Source organism: Lissotriton vulgaris, chromosome 4_1 (assembly GCF_964263255.1).
Source record: "Lissotriton vulgaris chromosome 4_1, aLisVul1.2, whole genome shotgun sequence".
In the NCBI taxonomy this organism is placed as follows: domain Eukaryota; kingdom Metazoa; phylum Chordata; class Amphibia; order Caudata; family Salamandridae; genus Lissotriton; species Lissotriton vulgaris.
The window spans coordinates 1,950,738,424-1,950,764,524 of NC_141691.1; the positions used below are offsets into that span (position 1 = coordinate 1,950,738,424).

General features: G+C 45.9%; 1 protein-coding gene across 7 annotated transcripts in view; it reads right to left on the bottom strand.

The window, feature by feature from the left end:
* The window catches only part of PTK2 (protein tyrosine kinase 2), an 878,302-nt gene that overhangs the window by 116,536 nt on the left and 735,665 nt on the right, over window positions 1-26,101 (bottom strand). For all 7 annotated transcript variants that reach the window (XM_086966271.1, XM_086966270.1, XM_086966268.1 and 4 more), the window contains 2 exons: window positions 14,352-14,414; window positions 3,615-3,654 (listed from right to left, as the gene is read on the bottom strand). In XM_086966271.1, coding sequence (XP_086822397.1) covers window positions 3,615-3,654; window positions 14,352-14,414 — 103 coding nt within the window. The remainder of the gene's footprint in view (window positions 1-3,614; window positions 3,655-14,351; window positions 14,415-26,101) is intronic.

Sequence of the window (26,101 nt, forward strand, 5' to 3'; positions counted from 1 at the left end):
TCCAGACTGTCTGCAGTGATCACACCGGTGTATTAGTCAGGGTTGTCTGCCCTAAAGTAAAACAGCACCATCAATTTTTAATACATTTACATGGGTAATAAAAACCATTCATAGCTACAACCCTCCAGCACCAAAATCATAATATGAGTAATGTTGGACCTATCCGCGGCCTTCGACACGGTCCACCACAAGTTGTTGGTGGACCGGTTGAGGGCCTGTGGAATTCAGGGAAAGGCACTAAAGATCTTACAGGCCTTCCTCTCCAACAGAACTCAGTCGGTGGCCCTGGGAGACTGAATCGCGTCCGTTTGTGTTGCCCTGTGGAGTTCCCCAGGGGTCCTCACTTAGTCCCACCCTTTTTAATGTTTACGTTGCGACCTTTGCCCCGGTGATTCGATCGTTTGGTTTTCACCTTACAGCATATGCGGATGACACACAGATAGTGGTGTCACTACTACCCGGCAACACAGACAGTACAGCAGACAGGTTTAGAGGTTGCATGCATGAGGTGGGCTGCTGGATGGCTCAAAACTGTCTAAAACTCAATTCCACTAAGACAGAAGTGCTGCTCTTTGGTGCCAGGGACAACTTCTGGTCCCCGACATGGTGGCCGGATGAAATGGGACCTCTCCCCTCCCCGGTGGAAAAAGTAAAAAATCTGGGCATACTGGTGGACGACTCTTTGTCCTTCAAACCCCAGATTAATGCACTATCCTCCTCTATGCACTACATCCTCAAAACCATCAGGAAAGTTCTTCCGTATTTGGAGAAGGAGCATAGGAAAACTGTTGTTACTGGTCTAGTCCTTTCAATCTTGGACTATTGTAACAGCCTGATGTTAAATGCCCAGCAGAGCGTTCTTAATAAACTCCAGTTATTGCAAAACGCAGCTGCCTGCCTGATCACCGACACCCCCAAATTTGCATCGGTAGCTCAGGACTTGGTGAACCTTCACTGGTTGCCAATGCGCAAGAGAATTGCTTTTAAAGCACTATGCATGGTCTTCAAGGCCCTACATGACATGGGTCCTAGATACATGAAACTGCTCTTCCGTTGGCATAAACCAGCTAGAACCCTGAGATCTGGGGAACTGGCGCTGGTTACGGTCCCCAGAGTTAAGAGAGCACGCTGGGGAGGCAGGAGCTTCTCCCTCGGGGCGGCAGAGGCTTGGAACAAACTGCCACTCTACCTTAGACAATCCTCGGACCTGATGGCTTTTAGGAAAAAGCTCAAGACCTGGCTCTTTACTCATTAAGCTCTCAGCTACCCACTTACACTGGTTCAATTATGCTAGCGCCAGGACTCCTCCGGGTAACAGAGCGCTCTACAAATGTAAAAAATAAAATAAATAAATAAATAAGTAATACATCTCCCCAACTCAAATAATATCTTTCAACTAACTTTGAAAATTAACCATTTTTCTCCAATCATTATCTTAGGAGTTCTGAAAATATACATATTTTCATCTCAAGTACATGCATTTTAGTATTGGGAAACTAATAATTCAACAATCAAAACTTTCAAATTTAGTAGTCTGGGCCGCACAGTTGAGAGCTACTCACAGGTAGCTGGAGAGCTACTGGTAGCTCATAAGCTACTTGTTGGCGATGCCTGGAGACAATTCATTCTCCTGCTGAGGTAATCAGCTAAGACTAGCGAAACTACACACAGGTTAGTTGTGATATAGAATCTTGCTATACATACAACTTTTAAAATACTGACTTGCATATTCTGGGGAGGATCACAAAACTGGAAAATTCAGACACTATCAGATTTACACAATTCTAGCTATTCCAGAGTATCTCTAAATTCTATTTGGTTATCAAAGGACAAAATTGAACTTTAGAGGGAACCGAAAGAATTGGGCACGGGGAAGGAGTGCATCTCTGTTAGCCAGGAGGTTTTTTTTCCAGTATAGGCTCTAAAAACTCTAAATGGGCCTACAATGCAGGTTTTAAGCTACTCGTAAATCCAAATTGTGCAATGTCTTCACTGGGCCTATAAAACTAAGTAGGCAGATCTTTAGCTGTTGATTAAGTTATATGTTAACTAAGGTTAAGAATCTTGACTTCATCGTCGACAACAACCTCTCTCTTAAGCCTCTGGTGGCTACGGTCACAGCTACCTGCTTCTCTGTTCTCCAATGGCTCACGAAGATGCTCTGGCTAATCCCTCCAGTCATCCAGAGAACAGTGAAGCAGGCTCTGGTGACGTCCAGATTGGACTATGGCAATGCACTATACCTGGGCGCAGACATCATCGATCCGTCTCCTGCAGATCATTCAGAACGCGGCCGCTCGTCTTCTTTTTCCGCTGCCTAGATATGCTTCAGTTTCATTGCTGCTTCACAAACTACAGTGGCTTAGGGTTAATAGGCATATCAAATTAAGGCCTTATGCTATATGTTCCGGGCCAGACATGGCTTGGCCCCTTCATACATTCAAGGCTTGATAAAACCATATGTGACCACCCAACAGTTGAGATCATCCAACCTCTCATTGTTTACAATGCCCAGGTTTTGTCTTGCTCGCATGAAGGGTCGCTTGTTTTCCTACCTGGTCCATAAAATCTGGAATTCCCTCCCGGTTGCTCTTAGGAACTGTCACTCTCTGCTTATCTTTCGCAAGAACCTGAAGACATTGCTTTTTAGCGGTCATGTCTGACTTTCAGCTATACAGGTTGCGGTTAGCTGCCCACATCGGTTCTACTTGCTTCCTTGTCCAGCGCCAGGAGACCCTTTTTGGGTAGTCACGCTCTCTATAAGTTTCCATAATAATAATAACAACAGTATGTCAGAAACACTTAAAAATGAGAAGAGAGGGTGTGCTATGTGCGCCATGTCTCTAATGGAAAATGTTAAATACTGATATGGTAAATAATTATGTGAAGGCTTACACCTGTCAAACAATTTTAAATACCTATGATTGAATAAGCTGGCTTGCTCACCAGTTCCGCAGACCGATCAACTGTCTCCGTTTTAGGCACTGACACTGCTTCTCCTTGTCCTCTTCAATTGGCCAAACTGTTCTTAGGTCCTTGACATAAAGTCCAATATGGCCTACAGGGCCTGTTATTATGCAATGAGAACACTGTCCTTGTTTGTGTCACAGAACATCCTTAAACAGGTGCACCGGGCGCAACCAGGGACAGTGTATCCTCCCCTGTAGTAACCTTAAAGGATGTAGAAGTTTTTTTTGGGGGCGGGGCGGTGTTGGACAACCCAAGATATTGCGTGCAGTGAAAAGAGCAGCAGGCAGATGGCTTCTGCAGGGCACCCATTGCCTTAGCTGTCTCTGTGTCCTTCTTAATTTTTTCCAACAGCCAATGAACTTGTGTTCCAAAGTGGTGCTCACCGTCAAAAGGTTAGCTAAGGAGATGTTGCACCCCTAGTTTGAAACCAGACATGTACAGCAACGTTTATAAGCATAGGACTAGCACAGTGCTATTCATGCCAAGATGTAAAATGACAAAGGACTTTTACCACTCCAGGCACAGTATTACAGCTTTGAACAGGGGTTGCTTATATTCATTTCAGATTGGCTTGGTTGGTATTTTACCAATTCAAAGCTGTAATATTTCTTCATTCTAGCAATGAATGCTCAAGTCTGTCTTACCTGGTTTACCGACTGGCTGGTATATGTGCTGGTTAGCAGTCTGTTAAAAAAATAAACAAAATTACAAAAACTTAAAATCTAAGTCTGATTATTTTAGTCACATGCACCACAATCATGACATTCTAAAATAAACTGGCATGTAGCAATCCTGTTTTATTTATGTGTACTATCAAACCCTTGAAAATGTCCTTGCAAAGTGTTCCAACCACAAACATTCCAAAGCATTTTCTGGCATCCCATCATTCTGAGGCCTTGCGAAGGACACAAAAACAAAGGTCTGTAACTGCATACTGGATCAAACTAGTAATATGACAGAAGCGGGGGTACTTGTAACAAAAAACTGCACTGTTAAGAAAAGACAGTTTTTGGGCGAAGAAAAATGAAAGCTTGGCTCGAATGCCAAATGGTTGGTAGATATTGAAAATTGGCTGGGCATTGATGTGGGTGCTAAATAAACCTAATGGACAATAGAGGAATACATTCTCCTCTTTCTCCATCTCTCTCTGACACTGACACACACACACACACACACACACACACACACAGTTAACCTATGTCGAACAGGCCCCATGCCAAAAGTTGTTGGACAAGAAAACAAGTTACTTACCTGTAACTTTGGTTCCCCAGTATTGGTAACTTTCATAGATTCCCATAGCTTGTATCATTCCCCGTCGACGGAATGGGAATCTCGGTAACAAAAATAACACAGCAGTAGGTACAAAAGAGAAAGAAAAAAGGTCTAGACCTCATTCCCTTTTGTAGCCTATCCGCCTCTTTTTGTAAAAGAGACCAAACTAAGCATCAGCCAATCAGAAGAGCCTCACCCCATAGAACCCTCTTGAAGGAACCTCAGATTTTCGTAGCCGTTGTGTAACAGTAACCACATCTGCTGAAGGCTGAGCTTTCCCCGGGGAGGAAGGTGGGCGCATGGGAATCTATGAAAGTTACCAATACCGGGGAAGCAAAGTTACAGGTAAGTAACTTGTTTTCTTGTCCCAGTAATGGAACTTTCGTAGATTCCCATAGCTTGTATCAGAGTAGCTAACAGTAAGCAATAAAACACATTATGTGACACAAATATGAGAGAACCACATTGATTTACTGAGTACTTTGTGTGGAAAAAACAGTATGTCTAGCTGCGGAAAATCTACACCTAGGATTACTGATGCGCACAGTGTGTAAACATCATAAACCAAAGATTACTTTAAACCGATTGAGAGTGAACAGTACCATTCCCTCCATTTAGACTGGATCTCTCCAAATAATAAGTAGTAACATTTTAACAAAGTAGGCGTGGTTCCTGCAATCATGCAAAGTGTCCTTTCATAGGGGGATATCAGCGATAATACAGGCCAAACAGTTTATGCCTAGAACTATGAAGCAGGTTTTGCAGAGATACTCTCATTGAAGAAGCAGTTACTTTATTTGTCAGAAGCAAGGGAGAGAGGTAAATGGGCCTAAGAAGCAAGACTCAAAGATGTACCTTTATCAAGTGTACTTGTTATGTAGGAATGTATTGGATAGGCACCCAGGATAGGGATTCCATATAAAGGGATAATATGTGCAAAATATCCTTGGTGATCTTTCATGAAGAAAACTAAGAAAAAACATTATGACTCCAGTAGTTGCCAATATTTATAACACTCTTCATAAGTATTTAGGAGAGAAAATCTGCTGGCAGCAGACAGAACCGGCTTCGCTGTTTAAAGATACCTACAAATGTATCTTTTTTTTTTTTTTTTTTGTAAGACGTTTATTTCAAGTTTCAAGTTTAAATGCTTTATTCGACAACATGGTCATAAAAGCTTTCATCCCTATCTAAACATAATAAATACTAATCTAACAATAAAAGACATATTAAATAACATGCAATATTGCTTTGTTGGCGAATAAGTCTTTAAAAAAATGTATCATTAAAAAGAATCATCACAGTCCAATGGAAGTTCATGTAGATCATGGGGGTTTTAAAGTGCGTGTGCGTATTATCCAAGCCCAGCCCAGGAACTTGGCGACTGCTATTACAAGTTGAGGGGCACAGTTTGATTTCAGGACCCTGTAAGCCTCGAGGCACCTCCTTGTGCCCAAGTTTTTGCATGCAGGTTTCAGCCATCTGCTCCTTGGGGCAGCGTATAATGGGCATACGAATAAAAAGTGCAAAGTATCTTCTGCATGGGATTTGCAATAAGAGCATGTGCTAACATTATCGGGGGACCATTTTACAGTAAAGGCGTTTAGGGGTAGGGTGCCAACTCTGAACTGAAAGAACAGTTTCCTATCTAGAGGCTTGGAGATCAAATCCCAGAACAATTCAAACATAGGAAGTGTTTTTATGTCTAAGAACTGGGATGTCAAGGCAGGGGATTGGCTGGAGACCAATATGGCATTATTTATCATTTCCCAATATAGCTTTTTTAATACATTCTTGGAAGGAAAGACATCTGGGTCGGTTTCGGACCACAAGTGTTCGAGGTGCAATTTTTGAAGTAGTTTCCTCACCTCTTTTAACCAAACTACTTTATGAAAGGTATCAGAATTGACAACATCCAATAGGGCAGCGGCATAGTGGCTCAGTTCCGGAGTAGTTTTTATACGCCTCCAATAAAGGAGGGGGCGAAGTCTAATCAAGTCCTCAATCCTTTTTCTCCCCAGATCATAAAGGAGAGGGGTGATGGGAGTACTCTGGGGGACTCCGATTAAGCCTCGGAGAAATTTATTTTCTGCCGCTGATAGAGCATTCAAATTGGTGAAGCCCCAAAGTTCTGACCCATAAAGACATGCACCCAGCACTTTCATGCCATAGATCTCCAATGTTGGCTGGATTGGTTTTGAAAATGAAGTTTTATACTTCTTTGTTATTACCCCTGCCAACTGATTGTATTTTAACATTACAAGGTCCATATGAGATCTCCAATTCATACAAGCATTCATAGAAATGCCTAGATAGGTGAAGGCGTCAACTTCTTCTAAGAAAGCCCCATTGTAGACCATTTTCCCCTTGTATTTCTTAGAGGGATTCAGGTTCATAAATTTTGTTTTAGATGTGTTTATCTCTAAGCCTCGGATCCGGCAGAATTCTCCAAAAGCGTTTAGTGTCTTTTGTAGACCGCTGGGGGTCCGCGAGACCAGCAAGGTGTCATCCGCGAACATAAGTACTGGTACTCGCTTCCCATCCAGTAATGGGGCATCCGTCGGAGTTTGCTTCAGGAAATCCACGATACCGTTTATGTAGAGGGAGAATAACGTGGGAGCAAGGACGCAGCCCTGCCTTACTCCTCTCTCCACAGGAAAGGTTTCCGTGACCTCCCCCTGGGTTCCCCATCTTATCCGGGCATAGTTATTCTCGTGGAGTCTTACAAGCAAGGTTAGTAATTCCGGGCTTATTCCTAGATCCCTTAGAACATCCCAAAGTTTTTGTCGGGGAACTAAATCAAATGCGGCCTTCAGGTCGACAAAAACAGCGAGCAGGGGACCATTTAGCAGGGTGACGTTCTTCCAATAAATAGTTAGAAAATGGAACACTTGATCAACAGAGCTGGTTGAAGGGCGAAATCCAGCTTGGTAAGGCGAAAGGATGTCCTTGTCAACTATCCAGGTTTGTAGCTTCTTTTGAACCAGCCTACCCAAGACGTTTATTAATGCTCAAAGGTACAGTACACATAGCAAAGCCTACAACCCTGCGGGCCGGCTGCAAATGAACGGTAAATCGTGGGGGTGTGGGCCAACCTAAAAAGGGCATGTCACTGCGTCCCTTGTGTCCCCGGTGTGCTAGGACATGGAGAAAATAATCACATTTTCTTAAGTCAAGAAAGGAAATGTCCATAAATGACGCCTTATTTTTTATTTTTTTCTAGAACTGAGCCATGAAATCGGCAAACTAAACAAAACAGTTCGTATCGGTGTGTCCCAATGTTCCTATCGCGGCTTCCCAACCGAAGTCTGTCCCACAGGCACGGTGTTAGTAGGTGCCACCTCTGTACGGTGCGTTGTTTGCCGCTGCCGTTACAGTGCAACTGGAGGTCAGAGGTGTGCGCGCACAAGTGTGCCTGGACTTGGAGTGGGACAGCCCCTGCGGGCCATGGTGTGTCTTCGGTCGCCGGCCTTGTTAGTGGATCATGTGGCATTCAGGTGGAGGAGCCTTGCTGTCGGTGCGGCTACCAGCGTCCACGCCTGCAGTCGCCATCTGTAGTGCCGTCAGCGGCTTCTGCCCACTTCAACACGGGGGGGCAGAGAGGCCACCGTCCGTGAGCAGGGGTCCGATACTACAAACATGTAAACATATATGTGATAGTGGGTGGGAGGGGGGGGGGGGGTGGAGTGTGCTTGCGGGGGCGTTGTCAGCGGCTTTGTGCTTGGGGCGCGCTGCTGGGCAATGGCCGCTGATGGGCGCCTGCGTGGGTGTTAGGTCGTGTCCGAGGTTTACGCGCTGGCTGTTTCTTGTCTGCGTCAGGGGGGGGGGGGGGGGGTGGCGCCGCTTGCGATGATTCCTGCAATACAGCATTAGCCCCTGGGACCCACCTCTGGCCTCACCCAGTCTACGTGAGCCCTCTGACAGTGCCCTCCCCCTTCAGGGACCCCAGGATGCCATCCCAGAGCTGAGCGATCGGGAACTGCCGCAGGCCCGCTATTTCTTCCCGGTGGAGCGCCGTGCCTTCCGCTCCGGCCCAGGTTGTAAAGGAGGCGAACCAGTGTTTTGGGGTGGGTGGTTCCCGCCGCTTCCAGTATCGCGTAATCAGCCGTTTGGCCGTAACGAGGCCCAGATCCCAGAACCGTGCCTGCGTTTTGTTTAGCTTGGTTCTTTTATAGAGGCCGAGGATGCACGCCTCCCACGTGTCCGGCAGGCCCGGGCCCGTGCTGTGATTCAGGAGTGAGGTCACCTCCCCCCAGTACGTGGTCAGGGTTGGGCAGTGCCAAAGCATGTGCAGGATATCTGCGCCTAACAGGTCACATCTGGGACAAACAGCAGTGTCAACTGCAAAGTATCTGTTTATTCTATCTGGCGTTAGGTATGCCTGGTGCAAGATGTATAGTTGGATGACACGGAAGCGGGAGTTGCGGGGGATCTTCACGGGGCTAGCCAGTACTAGGTTCCACTCCTTGTCCGTCCAATCCCTCCCACGGTGCGCTGCCCATTTAGCCCTAATCTGCTGCGTGGGTTTTTGCGTGTGAATAAGAAGCGCCTGCGCCAACCAATGTGTGATGTGCGAGCCTCTGCCCATTACATGTAGATATTGGACCAGGTAGTGCATCGGCGGTTCATCCTGGATGTCACCCCAGGAGTCAGTGTATGCCCGCAGTACCGATGCATGGAGTAGGAACTGCCCGGCCGGGAGTCCCGTGGTGTCAGATAACTCCGCAAATGAGAGCAGGGCTCCGTCAGAATACAGGTCACCCATGGTCTCTACTCCAGCCGTGACCCAGTGGTCCAGATTGCGCTGCGTAATCAACCCGCCCCTCCTGGGGGTGCCCAGCAGGGGGAGGGCAGGAGCATATGGCCTGGTATTGTGCGTCAGCTTCAGGCTGCGGAGAAAACATTTGCGGGCCACGGCCACATGCATGGGCAGGGGACGGGGCCCCTTGGTCAATGGGTGAAACAGGGCGCAGGTCTGGAGATGTGTCCACTGGTAGTCCGCAGTGGCCGTATCGTCCAGATGTGCATCGCTGAGCCAGTACGTCACCCATTGGAGCTGTGCGGCCAGGTAATGCAGCTCCATGTTGGGGACAGCCAGTCCTCCCTCCGCGGTCGGGGAGTACAGTTTGGCCAGCGCCACTCGAGGTCGCCCCGTGTTCCAGATCAAGCCACGGATCATTGATTCCAGATCGCGGAATATCCGCGTGGGGACATACGTGGGGATATTCGCGAAGTAGTATAACAGCCTAGGGAGCGCTATCATTTTAGTAAGAGCGATGCGGCTGGGCACGTTCAGCGGAAGGGTTTTCCAGAAGGACATCTGAGCTCGCAGAGAAGAAATGGCGCGCACCAGGTTGCCCTCTAGTAAGTCCTGTGGGTCTCTATAGATGTGTAGTCCTAGGTATTTAAACGTGGTCGGGTACCAAGCGAGCCTGGCCCCTCCAAGATGCACATCGCATTCCTCCTGATCACGGCTAAACGAGTATGCCCCGGACTTGGCCCAGTTGACCCTGAGGCCCGAGACCTCTGCGAAGGTCTGGAAGACGTCCGATAGCTCGGCTGGCACCGCGGTGAGGTCCCGCACATAAAGCAGCAGGTCGTCTGCGTAGAGTGAGACTATGTGCGTTCCGTCAGCCAATGGGATCCCCCATTCCGCTCCTCTGTCCCGTAGCAGCGCTGCCAGTGGTTCGATGGCTAAGGAGAAGAGGAGGGGGGACAGGGGGCAGCCTTGCCTGGTGCCTCTGCGCACCCCGATCCTCTCCGACAGCAGCCTTCCCGTCCTCACTCGGACACTGGGTCTCTGGTAGAGCAGACCGACCATGTCGGCAAATGCATCTCCCACCTCAAATCTGTCCAGCACGGCTCCCAGGTATGGCCATTCTACCGAATCGAAGGCCTTCTCCAGGTCCAGGACCAGGCACCCCGATCTAGGCCAATGCGTCAGAGCCGCTTCCTGAATCCGGAAGAGGCGGCGTAGATTACGAGACGTGCTCCGCGCCGGCATGAAGCCATTTTGATCGGCGTGTATCAGAGTAGGCGCCTCCAGGGCCAGGCGGCGGGCCAGGAGTGAGGTGAAAATTTTATAATCAGTATTTAGCATGGCCAACGGTCTATAGGACCCCATGAGTGCGCCATCTCTGCCCGGCTTCAGCAGCGAGACCAAGTTTGCCTCGTTAAGCGAGTCTGGGAGCGCTGATTCTTCCATTGCTGTATTGTACAACTTGAGCAACTCCGGAACCAGCGTGTCTGAGCACGCCTTAAAAAATTCGGCGGGCAGTCCATCCGGGCCAGGTGATTTGCCGTTGGACAGTGCGAAGATGGCCTCGCGTATTTCGTCCGCGGAGAACGGCGCCCCCAGGGCGTCCTGTTGGGAGCCTATAAGGGAGGGCAGCGGGATGCCCGACAGGTAGTCTGCTATGTAGGCCGCAGTTACTCTCAGTTGCGACTTATATAGGGCCCGGTAGTGTCCCACAAACGCTTGGTGTATCCTATTTTGGGTGTACACTAGGTCTCCCTCAGCCGTGCGGATGACGGAGACCGGCTCCGTGCGTTCCTCCTGCCTGACTAACCAGGCCAATAGCCTGCCGGGCTTGTCCCCGTGCTGGTGCACTCGCGCCGAATGGGCCGCAAAGTTGACGTGCCGCAGCCGTTCCAGTAGCGTTTCGTGCTCCGCCCGGGCCGCCTGCAGCCGGTCACCTGCACCCTCCACCGCCTCCTGCTCCCCGCCGAGTAGGTCCGCCTCCACCCTGCGCAAGTCCTCCTCCAGCTTCCACCGTATGCTCCCCTGTGTGCTCAAGCAATGTCCCCGTACCACCACCTTGAATGCGTCCCACTCTACTCTCGGGGAGGATGCTGTATCTGAGTTGTCTTCGAAGTATTGCGCTACGCTGGCCTGCAGGGAATCTCTGAAGGGGGCATCTAGCAGTAATGCAGCCTACAAATGTATCTTTATGACCTAAATGTCTGCGTACCACCAAACACCAGACCTTGAACATCTTTAAGTTAACAGTGTAACTAAATAGGGAGCTATCATAAAGAACTTCTGTGAAACCAAAAAATGGTAGAACTTCCATGGACAGAGTTCGACAGAAAGTCGAAGTTTATCAATTAATATACAAGATATATATATATATATATATATATATATATATATATATATATATATATACACATACATATACATATATACACACACACACACATCTCATTCTATTAGGTGGGAAATCCAGCAATATTAATGCGGGTGCATTAGCTAAGTCTGATTATGTAATATGGGGCCTTATTTGCAGCGAGCTCCATCAAAGAGGGCCTAGATGCACCCCGCAATCCAGGAAGGAGTAGAAAGAGCCTTAGTCTCAAAACTCTTCAACAGGTAACATGCCACAGCAGGGTGAAACCCCTTTAAGTAGTGCCCATCCTCATTGCTCTGATGTGCTTTCCTGACAAAGACATGTTAATGGACAGTAGGGTGAAACCCCTGCACCCCATTCCCACAATGCCTTACGTGAAGAACTCAACCGAACCACTATCACAATCCACCCCCTCCAAGAAGACGCAAAGCGGCCAGTCAACATCAACTGAAGGCGCTTCCCTTAGTGGTGAAGTGGCATGTCAGCATTGTGCAAAACACCTTCCTAAACAAACAGCTGGTTGTGACTGTGTACCTTTGTGTATTACTCGTGCATATATTTATGAGTAGGGTAATTGAGAATAAATGTGGTTACTGTCCTTAGCTGATGAGCTAAGAGAGGAAGGCATTTTTTTCATACTCCTGCAGCACTACTGTTCACCCTTTCAATTCACTTCTACTCTAGTGCAAGGGTGCAGAAAGAGCCATCTTAGAAGGAATTAGAACTTCCAAAAGCATAAGAACTGGCTTATGTGGCACTGCAGTTAAGTTAACTTACTGCGGAAAGACCTGGTTTTTAGCTGTGAGCTGCCCTCTTTCCCCTTAGCCTACAATCTCGGTCAGACTCTGCCTCTGCATTCCCTAGTGTTCACTGAACTGTCCAAATCATCAGGAACACTCTGCTGCTTCAGATCAGAAATAGGGTCCTGAGGGTTCGGAAAGCTTAAAACAAACATATAACCTTCATATATCACTTGTGATGGCCCAATAAAACGTTCCTTTCGCCTCTACAGAGTTGATTCATGTTTAGATATACCTATCAAGTATTTTTCTAAATATTTGCTAGATATTTTATGAATGCTAAAATAATATTATATGGACCAGCAGGACATCCTTTTTATGAGAACCATCCTATTTTATATGATTTTCCGGAGACAAGTGAAATTATCAGCTAAATCACACACAATGGCCTACAGATTACACACGTTTTTCCAAACAAAGTATTCATTATGATCCAACATCACAATTATCCAATTGCATATTCATCTGTTTTAGGTCTCTATTAATAATAAAAGAATAACCCAAAGAGTGTCTTTGGTCAGTTGCTTAAAATTCCTTTATCTTCACAGTGATACAGCATCACAAACAGATGAGACACTTGAAAAATCCAAAGAACCGAGTTCTCACAAACATGTACATGCATAACCTTTATTTGCTATAAAACGCTATAATGGAAATAGACTATATATCTCAGCATCCCAGGTTTTATATCTTATGAGAACAGAGGCACAGCAGTGATAAGCAGAATTTCCCAGGAGCACACAATTTCACTAACTGGGGCAGATAGGTCAACCTGTTTGACAGTGAACAGCATCTCCCCTGAATACACCGCTGAATTCATGGACACAGTTGATGTGGTGAAGAGCTGGCGTCGTCATTTGAACAACACACTGACTTTATTAAGAAATTAATTTTCCTTTAATACAAAACACCGATTAATCCAATAGTCCAATTAGTATTTCTACCTGAAATTCAAAACTATAGGCATTTTGTGATTTTCTTGTATGTTTTTCAAAGTGGATTCATTAAAAAGCTACATGTTAAGTGGTGGGCGAACGGTTTGAAGCCCCTTCGACGCGATGCGCTCCAAGTTGTTACTGGATTAAACATCCACCATACACTACCCGTACAACAACATCTTGAGACAACACCACGGGTTAAGAGTTCTTTGGCACCAGTCCCAGCCCCGCTCCCTGTCTGGATGCTTAAGTCCTGGGAAACTGACTTCACCTCCCAGGCAGCCACATTTCACATGGACCATCACAACTGAGAATGTGTTCTAAAAATAAGTTTTAAAAAAACATTCTGAGGAAACCGATCTCATTCAAATATCATTACAAGGCATTCCTTATTCCCATTCTGATTTCATAGTAAAACAAACTTCACCACTTAATAAACAGGGAAGATAACCATTGAAGTCCATTTTATTTGTTTTTTCGAGAACTGTAGTCTTAAATACAAATAGAGTAATGACTGAGATATCACTTATAAAAACATGTACTTGAGCTAATGGCAGCAACAAGAACGAACACGTTTTGCTCGGTCTTTTTTTGTTTTACATTCCATTCATCAGCAAACACACTGAAGAAACCCAGATCCGAGCACAACACAGTAGCTATTTCTCTGTATCACTACTACCGCATTTCCGCACAGAAAAAGTACTACAAACTCCATGTGTGAAGCGGCTCCTGCATACGTTTACAACACTGTGAAGAGGGATCTGAAGGGAGAGAAGGTGAAGCAGTACTAGGAAGAGGCGAGAGAAGGGAGCAGGCACCAGACAAAAGAGAAGGAAAGGGAAATGAGAGCGAGGTAAAATGATTAAGCATAGAATAGGACACAAGAAAGATTGGGAGGCAAGAGCGAAAGTGTTAAAGGCGCGTGCAGGCACCAGAATTAGAGAAAGAAGCGAGAAAAGGGCAAGCAAAGGAAATGTGATGCGAAAAAAAGTGGACTGAGACAGAGGTATTAAAGAGATAGATGAAAAACAGGAGGGAAATGAGGTACGACATTAAGAGGAACGGAAAGCAAAAGAGAAATACACGGAACCTGCAACAGTGGATAAAGAAAAACATAAATACCATACTGATGAGAAGACAGCAGAGAGTACGTGCGGGAGGGAATGAGATTAAAAAAGGCTAATTTTGAGAAGGGGAGAGGTGCAGTAATACAGTGGAATGCGGCATTGGGGTCCACTTACCGGGCCCTGGAGGCCGCCGTCCTCTCGCTCGATGCTGCCTCTCGAGATCCTCCCGTCAGGCTTCTAAAGGAAGACAAAAACGGGGCCGGCGTGAAAACAAAACAAAACAAAACAAAAAAACGAAAACGGCAAACATCAACGCCCCTCAACCCCCGAGCTGTCACAGGTGCAGAGGAATCCGCCCCGTTTCCGACTCCCACCCTCTTCACAGTGGCGCACCCGCGCAATCCCGCGCTGCCCAATACATATATTTAAAAAAAATAAAAAAATAAAAACGCACTCTACCATTTTCATAACACAACATTTGAAATGCTGCATTTGGGCAGCGGACGCGCGGTTCTGTGACTACTTCACAGCGAAACGACCAAACACAGGGTAAAAAAAAAAAAGCGAAATGTTTCCCCGTTTCCTGCTGGGGGACGGCTTAAATGTACTTGGCTGTATCTGCAAAACGGCAAATGGGCCCAATTACTGAGGCGCTCCAAACATTGCACAAGCCTTTCGAGGCAGTAAGCGCGAATGAAGAAATCTGGACACAATATGAGTGCAACGACCAAAATTCATATTTCGCTGCCCTTATGGTGTGCTGGGAAGGGAAACAGAAACGTGATTAATGCTGCCGAAATCCAGAAATGTTTGGAGCAGCGAATGATGCGGTCATTGAGACACTGGGCTGCCACTAATGTTTAGTATTCGCTCCTCGGATGTTCATGCGTCCTTCTGATGAGCCAGGAAAAAGGAATTAGTCATAATTATGTCGCAAAAGAGCACAATTGCTCTGAAACCAAGAGGTCCACTATATTGCAAATTTCTTTCGACCGATCCCGATGACGAAGATCAAAACTGACACGTCAGCCCCAAGGGCTGATGTCGAAATGTTATGCCGTGGAATGCACTTCTTTGGAGGTCACCCTAACACTAAAAGAACATTACAGCAAAAATATGCAGTAATTACAAAAAACAAAAAAACAAAAACATACTAAACCTGCGAGCTGAAAGAAGTGAGTCTGTCCATATGGTAGATGGGATTTCTCCCAACCTAAGGCCCAGTGGTAACCTTCAGGCCTCTAAAAGGATTTAGTATACAATTGTTTTTAGGTACTAAGACTTTCCTCACAGTACAACCCTAAACCCTAGCAAAATTGTATTTTTCTAAATTGTTCCTGATTATAGATTACAATAACACATTTTAAATATCTAAGAAAACACTAGTCTCTTTCCATTATAGGCAGTAATCCAAATCAATGAAGATTCTTGTCAGGTGCGACTACTCACCCATTAGGGTCTCAAGGTGCTAAGTGTGGGGAGAGGGAGAGTTAAAGAGCCAGGTTGAGGTCCTTCCTGATTTGCTGAAGTGATGCTGATTGCCTGAGGTGTAGAGGCAAAGAGTTCCATGACTTCGCAGTGAGGCAAGAGAAGGATCTTCCTCCAGCCGCAGTGTTGCAGATCCGTGGGATGGTGGTCAGGCCAGTTGGGCGGAGCAGAGATGTCTGGTTGGAGCGTAGCAGGAGAGGCGGTGGTTGAGGTATGCAGGTTCGGCATTGTTGAGGGCTTGTAGGCGTGCATGAGGAGATTGAAGGTAACTCTTTTGTTGATAGGAAGCCAGTGAAGGTCTCTCAGATGGTCAGTTATGTGGCTGCGGCATGGGATGTTCAGGATGAGTCTTGCCGAGCTGTTCTGGAAGTTCTGCAGTTCCTTTAGGATTTTCTGGGTGGTCCCGGCATAGTGTGTGTTGTCGTAGTTGAGTCTGCTGCTGACGAACGCATGGGTGACCGTTTTCCTGGACTCAGTGAGATCCACTTGAAGATCTTATGAAGCGGGCAGAGCGTGTGGAAGCAGGAGGAAGAGACAGTTGATTTGGCAGTTCATTGAGAGTGAGGAGCCCATGATGATGCAGAGGTTTCGTGCGTGGTCCATGGGTGTGGGAGGTTCAGAGCCGTGCGGGCCACAAAGATATGTCCCGGGCGGAGCCAAATATGAGGACTTCGGTCTTGTCTAAGTTGAGCTTGAGGCAGCTGTTCTTCAGCCAGGTGGCGACTGCCTTCATCCCGTTGTGGAACTTGCTCTTGGCAGCTGTGGGTTTGTCTGTGAGGAAGATAATTAGCTGGGTGTCGTCAATGTTGAGTCCGTGGCTTCTGGCGATAGCAGCAAGCAGGCCATGTAGATGTTGAAGAGGGTGGGACTCAGGGAGGATCTCTGAGGCACTCCGCAGCTGATCTCTGTGGGATCCGAGTTGAACGGTGGGAGTCTGACACTGTGTTCAGCTGGTGAGGAAGAAGCGGATCCATTCTAGGGATTTGTCACGTCGTGAAGTCTTGCACAGAGGATGTGGTGTGAGACAGTGTCGAAGGTGGCTGAGAAGTACAGGAGGATGAGGGCAGCAGTCTTGCCTCTGTCGAGGAGGGGGCGGATGTCGTCCGTAGCAGCAAGGAGAGCGATCTCAGTGCTTTGGTTGCTTCTGGAGCCCTATTGGGAGTGGCCCAGGATGCAGTTAGTTTCGATGAACTCGGAGAGTTGGCCATTGAAAATGGTAGCTAGGGAGACCATTTTTCTTTTGACTAGAGAAAAATCATGACAAAAGTCTTAAAAATATTTTTTTCAGAAGACTAAAATCGATTAACGAGTTTGAATACTAATTTTTAGGACAAACTAGAGCCTATTTGTAAACATAAAAGCTAAAGAGAACAAAAGTGACCTAGATATGAGCAGAAAGTAATGGTTTCTTATCTGTACTCACAGTTCTCTCAGGGGAATCTCCATTTAAGTCATAAGCACTAAATAGGCCTGCCCACGTGGGGTGGTCAGATCCCTGAACATGGCCGGGACTATTCACTGCTTATTACCATCAATGGAGACTCCCCGGAGAGAGAAGGAATAGCTTCTTAGCTGTAATCCCAGTTCTCTCTCAGGGCAATCTCTACTGAAGCCATAAGCACTGAATAGTCCTGTCCACGTGCAGTGATTCGATCTTCACACACAAACGGGACTATTCAGTGATTATGGCTATCAATGGAGATCCCCTGAGAGAGAATATTAGATTACTTTCCCAGTCTAAGATAACTAACAGCTTTCACCTTACAGGCTGCATCAGAGATGCAAGTGGAGAACTGATACAGAACCAACAAAGAGACCTTTCGTGAAAGTGGTAGTCCCTTACATGCAGCATCAGAGATGTGAGTGGAGAACCAATATAGAACAGACACAGACCTTTTGTGAAAGTGTGATCCCATACAGGCAGTAACAGAGTTGCAAGTGGAGAACAGATCAGCAAATGCTTATGATCGTGCAGGGGTCTGGAACAAGCTCTATTGAACTGCCTCAAACAGAGTAAAATGACTGCAAGCGCAGAATCTATTGTGAGCAGTAATGGATTCTGCAACTGAGAAGTGAAACCAAAGGTCAGATATGCACCCATAGGCCTCCCATAAGCTGCACCACCGTCCTAACGATGATGCACAAGTAACACAAGACTTCCTTGCAGCAGGAACAAACACTACATCAGAAGCACTCAACAGGAAGTGAAGTTGATAGTTTAAGATAACCAATGCTGAAACCTGTTAAGGTCAATCAAAACTTTATACCTTCTTTGCTACCAATAGAGTGTGGCTTGCGTCTCCGGGTTAGGTTACTGGGTATTCAGAACTCTTAAGTGTCCATCCTGGAAATTGAAATAAGCTTCAGTACAATACTTTGGGCTCAAACAATCTCTAGATGCGTGTCTAGGCAGGATAGACACATAAAATCCTTGATAGTGGGTTCCTACAGTGTATGCAAGACTTCAGTTCAAGAGCTGTATTGTTTATTCAGGAGGTTTCCCACAAATAGTGAGGACTACCTTTGCTTGCTTTTATAACGTGTTTTCACCTCTCCAGTACACAACAAACTATTCTTGATGCTTCAAAAACCACTGAAAACAATGGGCCCATATTTTGTACCAATCCTCAGCAAACTAGAAAAATACATCTTAAAGACAAGTACTGGCAGTACCGGGCATTTCCCCGGGAGGGTGGAGGGCCGCTTTTGTTACTAGGGGCTGGTTTTGGGGCAGTGCTGCAGTTTTAAAAGCACTGCAGAATTCCCTGTATATTCATAAGTTTTCAGGCAACGATACAAGTTTCAAGATGACTCTGGTGATTAATGCACTTGCCGATCAGAGTTTAGTCTAGTGGCAACTTTGACTCATCTAAGGTAGTGCAGGGCGTTAATATGCCTGCTGCAAATAGCATGTACTATGCAGATCACAGAACAGTAGTTTATCTGCATAGCTCAGTGTACTGCTGCTTTTGTCAGTTATCCTTTTGTTACTGTGCAATTCATAAATTACAATCGTAATGTAGGTTAGAAATGTATATTTTTGTCCCAGTCTTTCATTATCCTAATTTAGCTAAAACAGGTTTGTTTGGGTAGAAATACATTCTTATCAGTAAGGTCAACCCTAACCACTGTGTTATATTCTGAATCCTAAGTGTGTGCTTCCTCAGACCAAACACTCCTAAAAAATGCCTAACACTATGGATGACATGTGAATCCTACACCTTGTAGTCCCCTTTGCCTTACCAACATTTTCTACACACTAATTTGCACATGTATGATTCTTTGCATGTGTGTGTAATGTAAAGTGCTCCAAAACCCTACACTGGTATGAGGCACTATAGAACAAATGAAATACATCTGAGAGAAGGGATATGGAGAGACGGGAAGCACTGTTGGAGGGTGATAGTGAGGGAATCGGTAAAAGGCCCCAACAAAGATTGTCTATCCTTTGCACTGTAAAATCATCCTTTGCTGTGTTTTAAAAACGAAAACAATTGAATATATAATGAAAAATGTGTTGTAGAATGCAACTTTATCGTAATTTTCCCCCAAATAAATATTTAGGGAGTGAGAACCCCAAAGCACCTTTGTAGTGGTCAGGCTCGCTCGCTAAGCTCCATATGGGGGCTGGTCTGTCAAAATTTGCCATAGTGGCTTTTGGTTCCAAGTACGGCCTAGCTTACAGCTAACACTGGTCACATCTTTTGTATAAGAGGTGCTTTAAAACTGTCGCAAATAGCTATACTATGCTATACTATTTTGATGTTATTTTACTCTGGAAACAAATTTGCTGGCTACACCAAAATAGGCTAAATTAACAGAGAATGAGTCGAGGAATGCGAGGTAGTGAAAAAACGAATCCCCAAGCTTTAGCTAAATATCCATAAAAGTGGAAAAAGAAATGGATAATCAGGATTCCCTCACAGTACGTTTTACTGCTTTCGGTGCTTTCCTTTCACCATTCAAGTCCATTTGTTTACTGGTACAACAGAGTCTGGTTAGCGCATGGGACCCAGGATGCTGTTTCAGAAAGGGATACAATGTGAGCATTCCCATAATCTCCAAAGCATAAGCATGAACAAAGGGCTGACTGAACCCACTGGGGTTCCTGACGAGCAGGGCCAACAGCAATACGTGCTATTCTACAGCTGCAACATTTTCTGCATAATTATTGATTTGCCGCATGTGAAACATAACCCATCATTGTCTGCAAACTATGAAGATTTCAACAAAAAAATGCTTCTAGCTCTAACAGATCAAAAGTTACTAAAACTGCTACCACATGTATTGCAGAGGTGCAGAAGACCTTTTGTCGCAAAGAGGCAGCTTGCATTTCAATCGCTGATTCTTTATATTATGACAACTTGAATAAATTAGGTTCAGAAAAACTTTGTTATATATTGGCCAGGATTGGTGACAAGATATAAATTATGATTTAGGGATTTAGAACAGATATAGCATGTGATTATGTCTTCATTAAAAAGGTCAAACCAGAAACTGTGGTAACCGAAACTATGCAGAGTTGGCCTTGCTTTCCTACACCTAGGCAAAAATAGTGTCTAGGCATTCTTCAATGCTTACAGATGACATCTTTATTACATTTTTTCTGGTGCAGGCCAAAATAAATCAATCCTATGATACATCAGAGATTATTTGGCATAGGGTGTGTATCCTGAAAACATTATCTACACTTGCTGAATGTGTATTTATTAAAACAATGTTAGTTTAACAAAACAATCAGATACAGTAGCTACTGGTTTATGCACTTCAGGTGAATTCAGTCTCTTCTCTCCGAACAACATCTGGCAACCACCACCTGTGCCACTTCAGAGTTTAACACGGACTACTATTAGTCTTTGTATATAAGAGCTGGAAAAGTCTCCACCCAAGTCAACTACAACAAAATCACGAAATGCAATGATAAATCCCATATCACCACATACTCAGAAGAGCACATTTGCTTCTATTAAAATTCTAAAATTGACTTCACACTCCTTACCACGATCCACAAGGGGATACATAGCTATATGAAATCTCCACACATATGGCTGTCACAAGAAACTGAGAACAAGTGAGAAAAGGATGGAATCCAAATGAGTGGTCTTGAAACTACTTAACATATGGAACTCTGTTGGATAAGATGGAAAATATACATAGGTTGATTTACTAGAAACCAAGCACAATGAAGGAAGGATGTTTGGCCCTGAGTGATTGCTAGAGGGTTCAATTCAAGCATTCCACCCATCACCTTGTTGATGTTGCAGTTGCCGCCCCACATTTGTCCCAGCAGTTTGGGAGCAGAACCTTTCCCTGCTGCTCCAAAAGAAGATCCTCCCGTAGCAGTAGCCTGATAGGTGGCAGATGCTCATGTCTAGATGTTTCAGGTACCACACTCTCTTGGCTCAATTTGGAGCCACTAGGCTTGGTCATTCCTGATGCTATTCAGAACTTGGAGCTGCAGTGGCACAGCCAGAAAGGTATACTGGAGTGCCGTGGTCCACTCTTGTCTGAGTGTGTCTTTCTGATAGAGCATTTTTGGGAATTTCAATGCAGAGAAGTTTTGACACAGCACGCTCCTGATGTTGACGAAAAGGTCCATCCAGGGCTCTCCTTATTGTTAGATGATGTCCTGCGCCACCTCGGACACAACCGCCATTTATGATCCACAATGCGCTGCCGTTTGAGCTCGTACGCTCTTTCACTTAAAGATCCCTTAGGTGGTTCTTGATCAGGGAGATACCCTGAGGCTCCAGCCAACTCCATAGCCACAGGGACTCTTTGCACAAGATCCCAGTACGCCCTGCTTATTGGGGTATTACATGGCAGTGATGCTGTCCCTGAGAACCGGCACTGGCATTCCCTTCATGGACGGGCCACCAATGCCAGAAGCAGGGCCCATAGCTACAATATATTTACGTGGAGCTGGGTTACTGTCGGAGACTAGAGTCTTGATTTCCACCTCTCCCAGATGACCTCCCCAGCCCAGCAGTAACACATCAGTCACTATTGTCAGCTCTGGGTGGAGAAGTGAGACGGGTCTGCCAATGGTCAGGTTGTGGTTGAGCAGCTATCACTGCAGATCTTGTGCAGTCTCCTCTGAAACCTGGATGACATCAACCTGTTTCCTTGGTGCTGGTCTCACGAAGACTAAGATTCCACTGTAGAACCTGCATGTGCCACCTGGTGACAAAGACAAGAAGGCTGCCTGTAGCCAGTAAGCCTCAAGGTGCTCTCACCATGATCAAAGCTGAAACATTGAGATCATAGCCGAATGTCCTGTACTCACTGCGAAGGAGGAAAGGTTATGAATTGGCGCATGTCTGATACTGCCTCTGCCAGTGTGGTTGTGGGCCACTAAGGGGAAACTAAAGCAGTTTGGGGGATCGAGAAGAACATTGTTGCTGGTGACCTGCACAATGTCTGCTTGATCCCTGTCCCTGTCCCTATCCATGAAAGGACTGTGATGGCTTTTGGGGAGGTGGTGGGGTCTGCCATTGTCTATCCACCAGCCTTGGAAGGAGCAAAGCTTATCAGTAGGAATAGAAAGGAGAAAGAAACACGCCGCTGCTTTGGTTTCCTTGAAGTGCCCGAGAGCAGAATCAGTCAGTTCACCACATAGGGTGACCCATCAAAAGGCATATCCATAAGGGTTGCCTGCACATCTCCAGAGAAGCCAGTAGATCCCATGACGGCAGAGCACCAGACTAGTGTCCACTGCATGCCCCAAGCAATCAGGAGATTCAAAGCTAGCCATATTACATACTTGGCTGCATCCTGGCCGTCCTGAATGGTTTGAGCCAAAGAGGCTTGAAACTGCTCTGTGACTGCTGGCAATATGTAGCTAGTCATGTCCCAACAGGCAGACAGCATTGACTGACCTCAATGTCAAGCAGTCTGAAAAGAACATTTGTCTCTTGAATACCTCAATCCTTTTCCACTCCCTGTCTGGAGGAGTGGACTGGTGGAAAACTGGACCAGCAAACTCTCAGGAGAAGGATGCTGTGTACGAAAATCTGTCTTGCCAGTTGCCAGTACATGATTTTTAGCCACTTGCTTGTTTACTGGTGGGCAAGTGCAAGGATTAGCCAAAGTACCCATTAGGGTGTCAAGTGAGGGTTTCATTAAATGGAAGTAAGGGTTCAGATGAGCCTGTCCCACAGTGCACAACTTCAGTTAGGACATTTTTCTTGACTTTATCAGAAGGCAGCTGTAGGTCCAGGACCTCAGTCAAAGATCTAATCAGTACAGCAAATATAGCACTCTTCTCCATTAGGGGGAGGAGGGGCAAACTCAACTGTGCCTCAAGGGAAGTATCAAGCCCACTGGCCTTCTGCAAGGCCATAGTTACACTGTAATCATCGTAATGTTGGGGAGGAGGTCTTGGAGATGGAATGGAAGTCAGCACCAGAGCCGTGTGGAACCTGGCTGGGGCCTAGGGGCTCAGATGGTGCAAAGTATGGGTTTATCAGTTGGCTCCTCGATCAGGAGTGAGATAGATTGGCCCTTGGATCCCCTCCCAACTCCCTTTGGACAAAAAGTGGAGGGATGGAGTTGAGTCTCGCTTTGACTTCTTATGCTTCTTCTTTGACTTGGACTATGACTTGCAGGATGGTTTTGACCATGAAGACCGGTTACTGGAACTTCTTCATGAGTGGGAGTGGGTCCTTGCCTTTGTCTTGGAGCAGGACTTACGCAAGGTCCATGACTCCTTTTGGTATTCTGTGACCATATAACTTCGCTTCATTGCCCTGGGTCATATTCGGGTGTATGAGGGCACATTCTTCACACATCTTGGAGTCATGCTCTCGATCCCAAACACCAGAGGCAGACCTCATAAGGATACATCACCTACATCGGTTTCCAACAGTCACAACACGGTTTGAGGCTGTAATCTTTGGTGAAGAAGTAAACTAGGGGGAAAAAAGGTTCTTTAACTGACGCAAAAGAGAGCTGAGCTTCAGATCTGTGTTTGAAGGCACCAAAAGACAGGACTGGACATTGGCGTCCAGGGGTGGAGATTATATGAGGTTCCGCCCTGCCACTTCTGAAACATAATTTGGCAAATGCAGAGTTGCAAAATGCCATTTGGCAGACCACATAAGCACTGCTGTGAAAACTTCCAGATCCTTGGAGAATATAGCGCTTGGAGAATATTCTGAGGAATCTGCTGTCGTAAGTTTCTAACCGAAATTCCACGTTGGTATACTAAGGCCTACCCTCTCAAGCCAGACCATTAGCATTTGTCTAATCTTGTTATGTTACTCTATCCCTCTACCGTCTTCCCTTTGTCTATCTACTGATGCAAAGGAGTCTTTCCATCCTGGAATTCCCCCCGCTACTGTCTCATGCTGGGGGTTTAGAAATAATCTCTTATTCGATGTCAGAGGCACGTGTAACCCACCCCCCCAGAACTAACATTAAGCCTTCAAACGTTCTTAGCAACATTGTTCATGTCCCTGTATTTCCTTCTGCAGAGGGAAGAGACCAGTTCTTGTGGGTATGTTGGGTTAGTTTCCACCAGACTTTGACCACCTCTGGCCATCTCATCATATCATGCTTGGGAATAGCAGAGCTCTAGTTGGGATACTTCAGGGGCGGCGCGGCCCCATCTGAGTCTCCATGGCCGTCACTGCTCCAGCTGCTCGTTTTGACCCATATTCTTCCTGGATATCTTCTCGCAAAGCGGTGGCCAACCTCTGGGTGTTGCAGTTGTTTAAAAGAGTCAACGTAGCACAGCCTGTTCTACATCAGCTTGTTGGCTTGCTAGAACATCCACACAGTGCTTTGTGAAGGTGTGCAGTGTTGACCATGTAGCTGTGTTGCAAATGTCAGCTAGCGGAATGTTGCATGGTAAAGCCATAGAAGCCCCTATTTTACGAGTGGAGTGTGCTCTAGGGGTTGTAGGTAAAGTTATTTTGACTTTAACTTAACAAGTTTGAATGCACTTAACTATCCATCTGATGATTTTGAAATTGAATATAGGATTCTCTTTTTGTGGGGGTTAAAAGGACACAAAAAGTTGTTTTGTTTTCCTAGATGCTTTAGTTCTGTCAATGTAGTACATGACGGCCCTTTTGACATTTAATGTATCGAGAGCCCTTTATGCTACTGAGTCTGGTTGTGGGGAAAAAACTGTCAACTCAATTGATTGGCTGAGATGAAAGTGAGATACTACAGTTGGAAGAAATTCTGGGCTGGTCCGTTGGACCACTCTGTCTCTGTGGAGTTGGAAGAAAGGTTTTCTAAGTTAAGGCCTGGAGCTCATCAACCTGTCTAAGTGATGTGATGGCGATAAGAAATGTCCCCTCCCATGATAGAATTTGAAATTGGTAGTTATGTAGGGGTTCAAATAGGAGACCCATGATTCTTGTGAGAACAATGTTAAGATTTCAGGATGGGGATGGTAGAACTGGAGGTGGAATCACCTTTTTAAGCCCTCTGATAAAGGGTTTAATAACAGGTACTTTGAATAGAGACCGGTGATGTCTATTTTGTGATTAGACAGCTATCGCTGCCAGGTGTAATCGTATGAATATGAAGACAGGTCCAGAGATCTGTAAATACAGTAGATAACAAATAATGTTTTGTACAGTGGCATCAAATGGATTATTTTTTTTATTATGACAGTAACAAACAAATCTTTTCCATATGGCTGCATACCATATCCTTGTGGTGGGTCTATGTGCCTCTTTGAGAACAGTCATCAGGTGGATAAATGAGATATCCGAATGCTATGACCTCAGGAGCCATGTCGCTAGGTTGATTGCTTTTGAATTTGGATGCCTGATTTCCCCATGGTTCTGAGTGAGAAAGTCCGGCCTGATGGGGAGCTTGTTAGGGAACTACTGAGTTATCTAGTAGCGTTGTGTATCGTGACAGGCGGGCCCATGTAGGGGCTACCAGTATGAGTGTGAATGATGTTTGCCTGAGTTTCCGAACCGGGAAGGAGAGGGAGAGATGGAAAAGTGTAGGCAAATATCTCTGCCCAATTAATTCATAGAGCATTGCTCTTGGGTGTGGGAACTTGGAGTCAAAGTCTGGGCATTTTGCGTTGCCTGCGGACAGATCTATTTGTGGAAATCCCCATTTGTGGAAGTAAGGGAGAAGGACTTGGGGGCGGGAGGGGGGGGGGGTGTGGGGGGAGTTCCCATTTGTGGACTTGTTGCTGAGGTCCACAAAATTGTCTCTTCCTGGAAAGTGTTCCAGTAACAGATGCATGTTATGACGTAGAGCCCAGTGCCAATTGGACTGAGATAGGTGTGAGAGCTGTGGAGTGCCACCCAAACCCCCATTTTGTCTGGTCCGTCTAGACTAGAACAACCTTGCCAATGAGGTATAGTAGGAACACTTTCAATGCTAGGTGAACAGCTTGAATTTGTAGGTAGTTGATGTGGAGAGCCTGTTGCTTGGAATCCCAGAGACCATGGGCTGTGAGG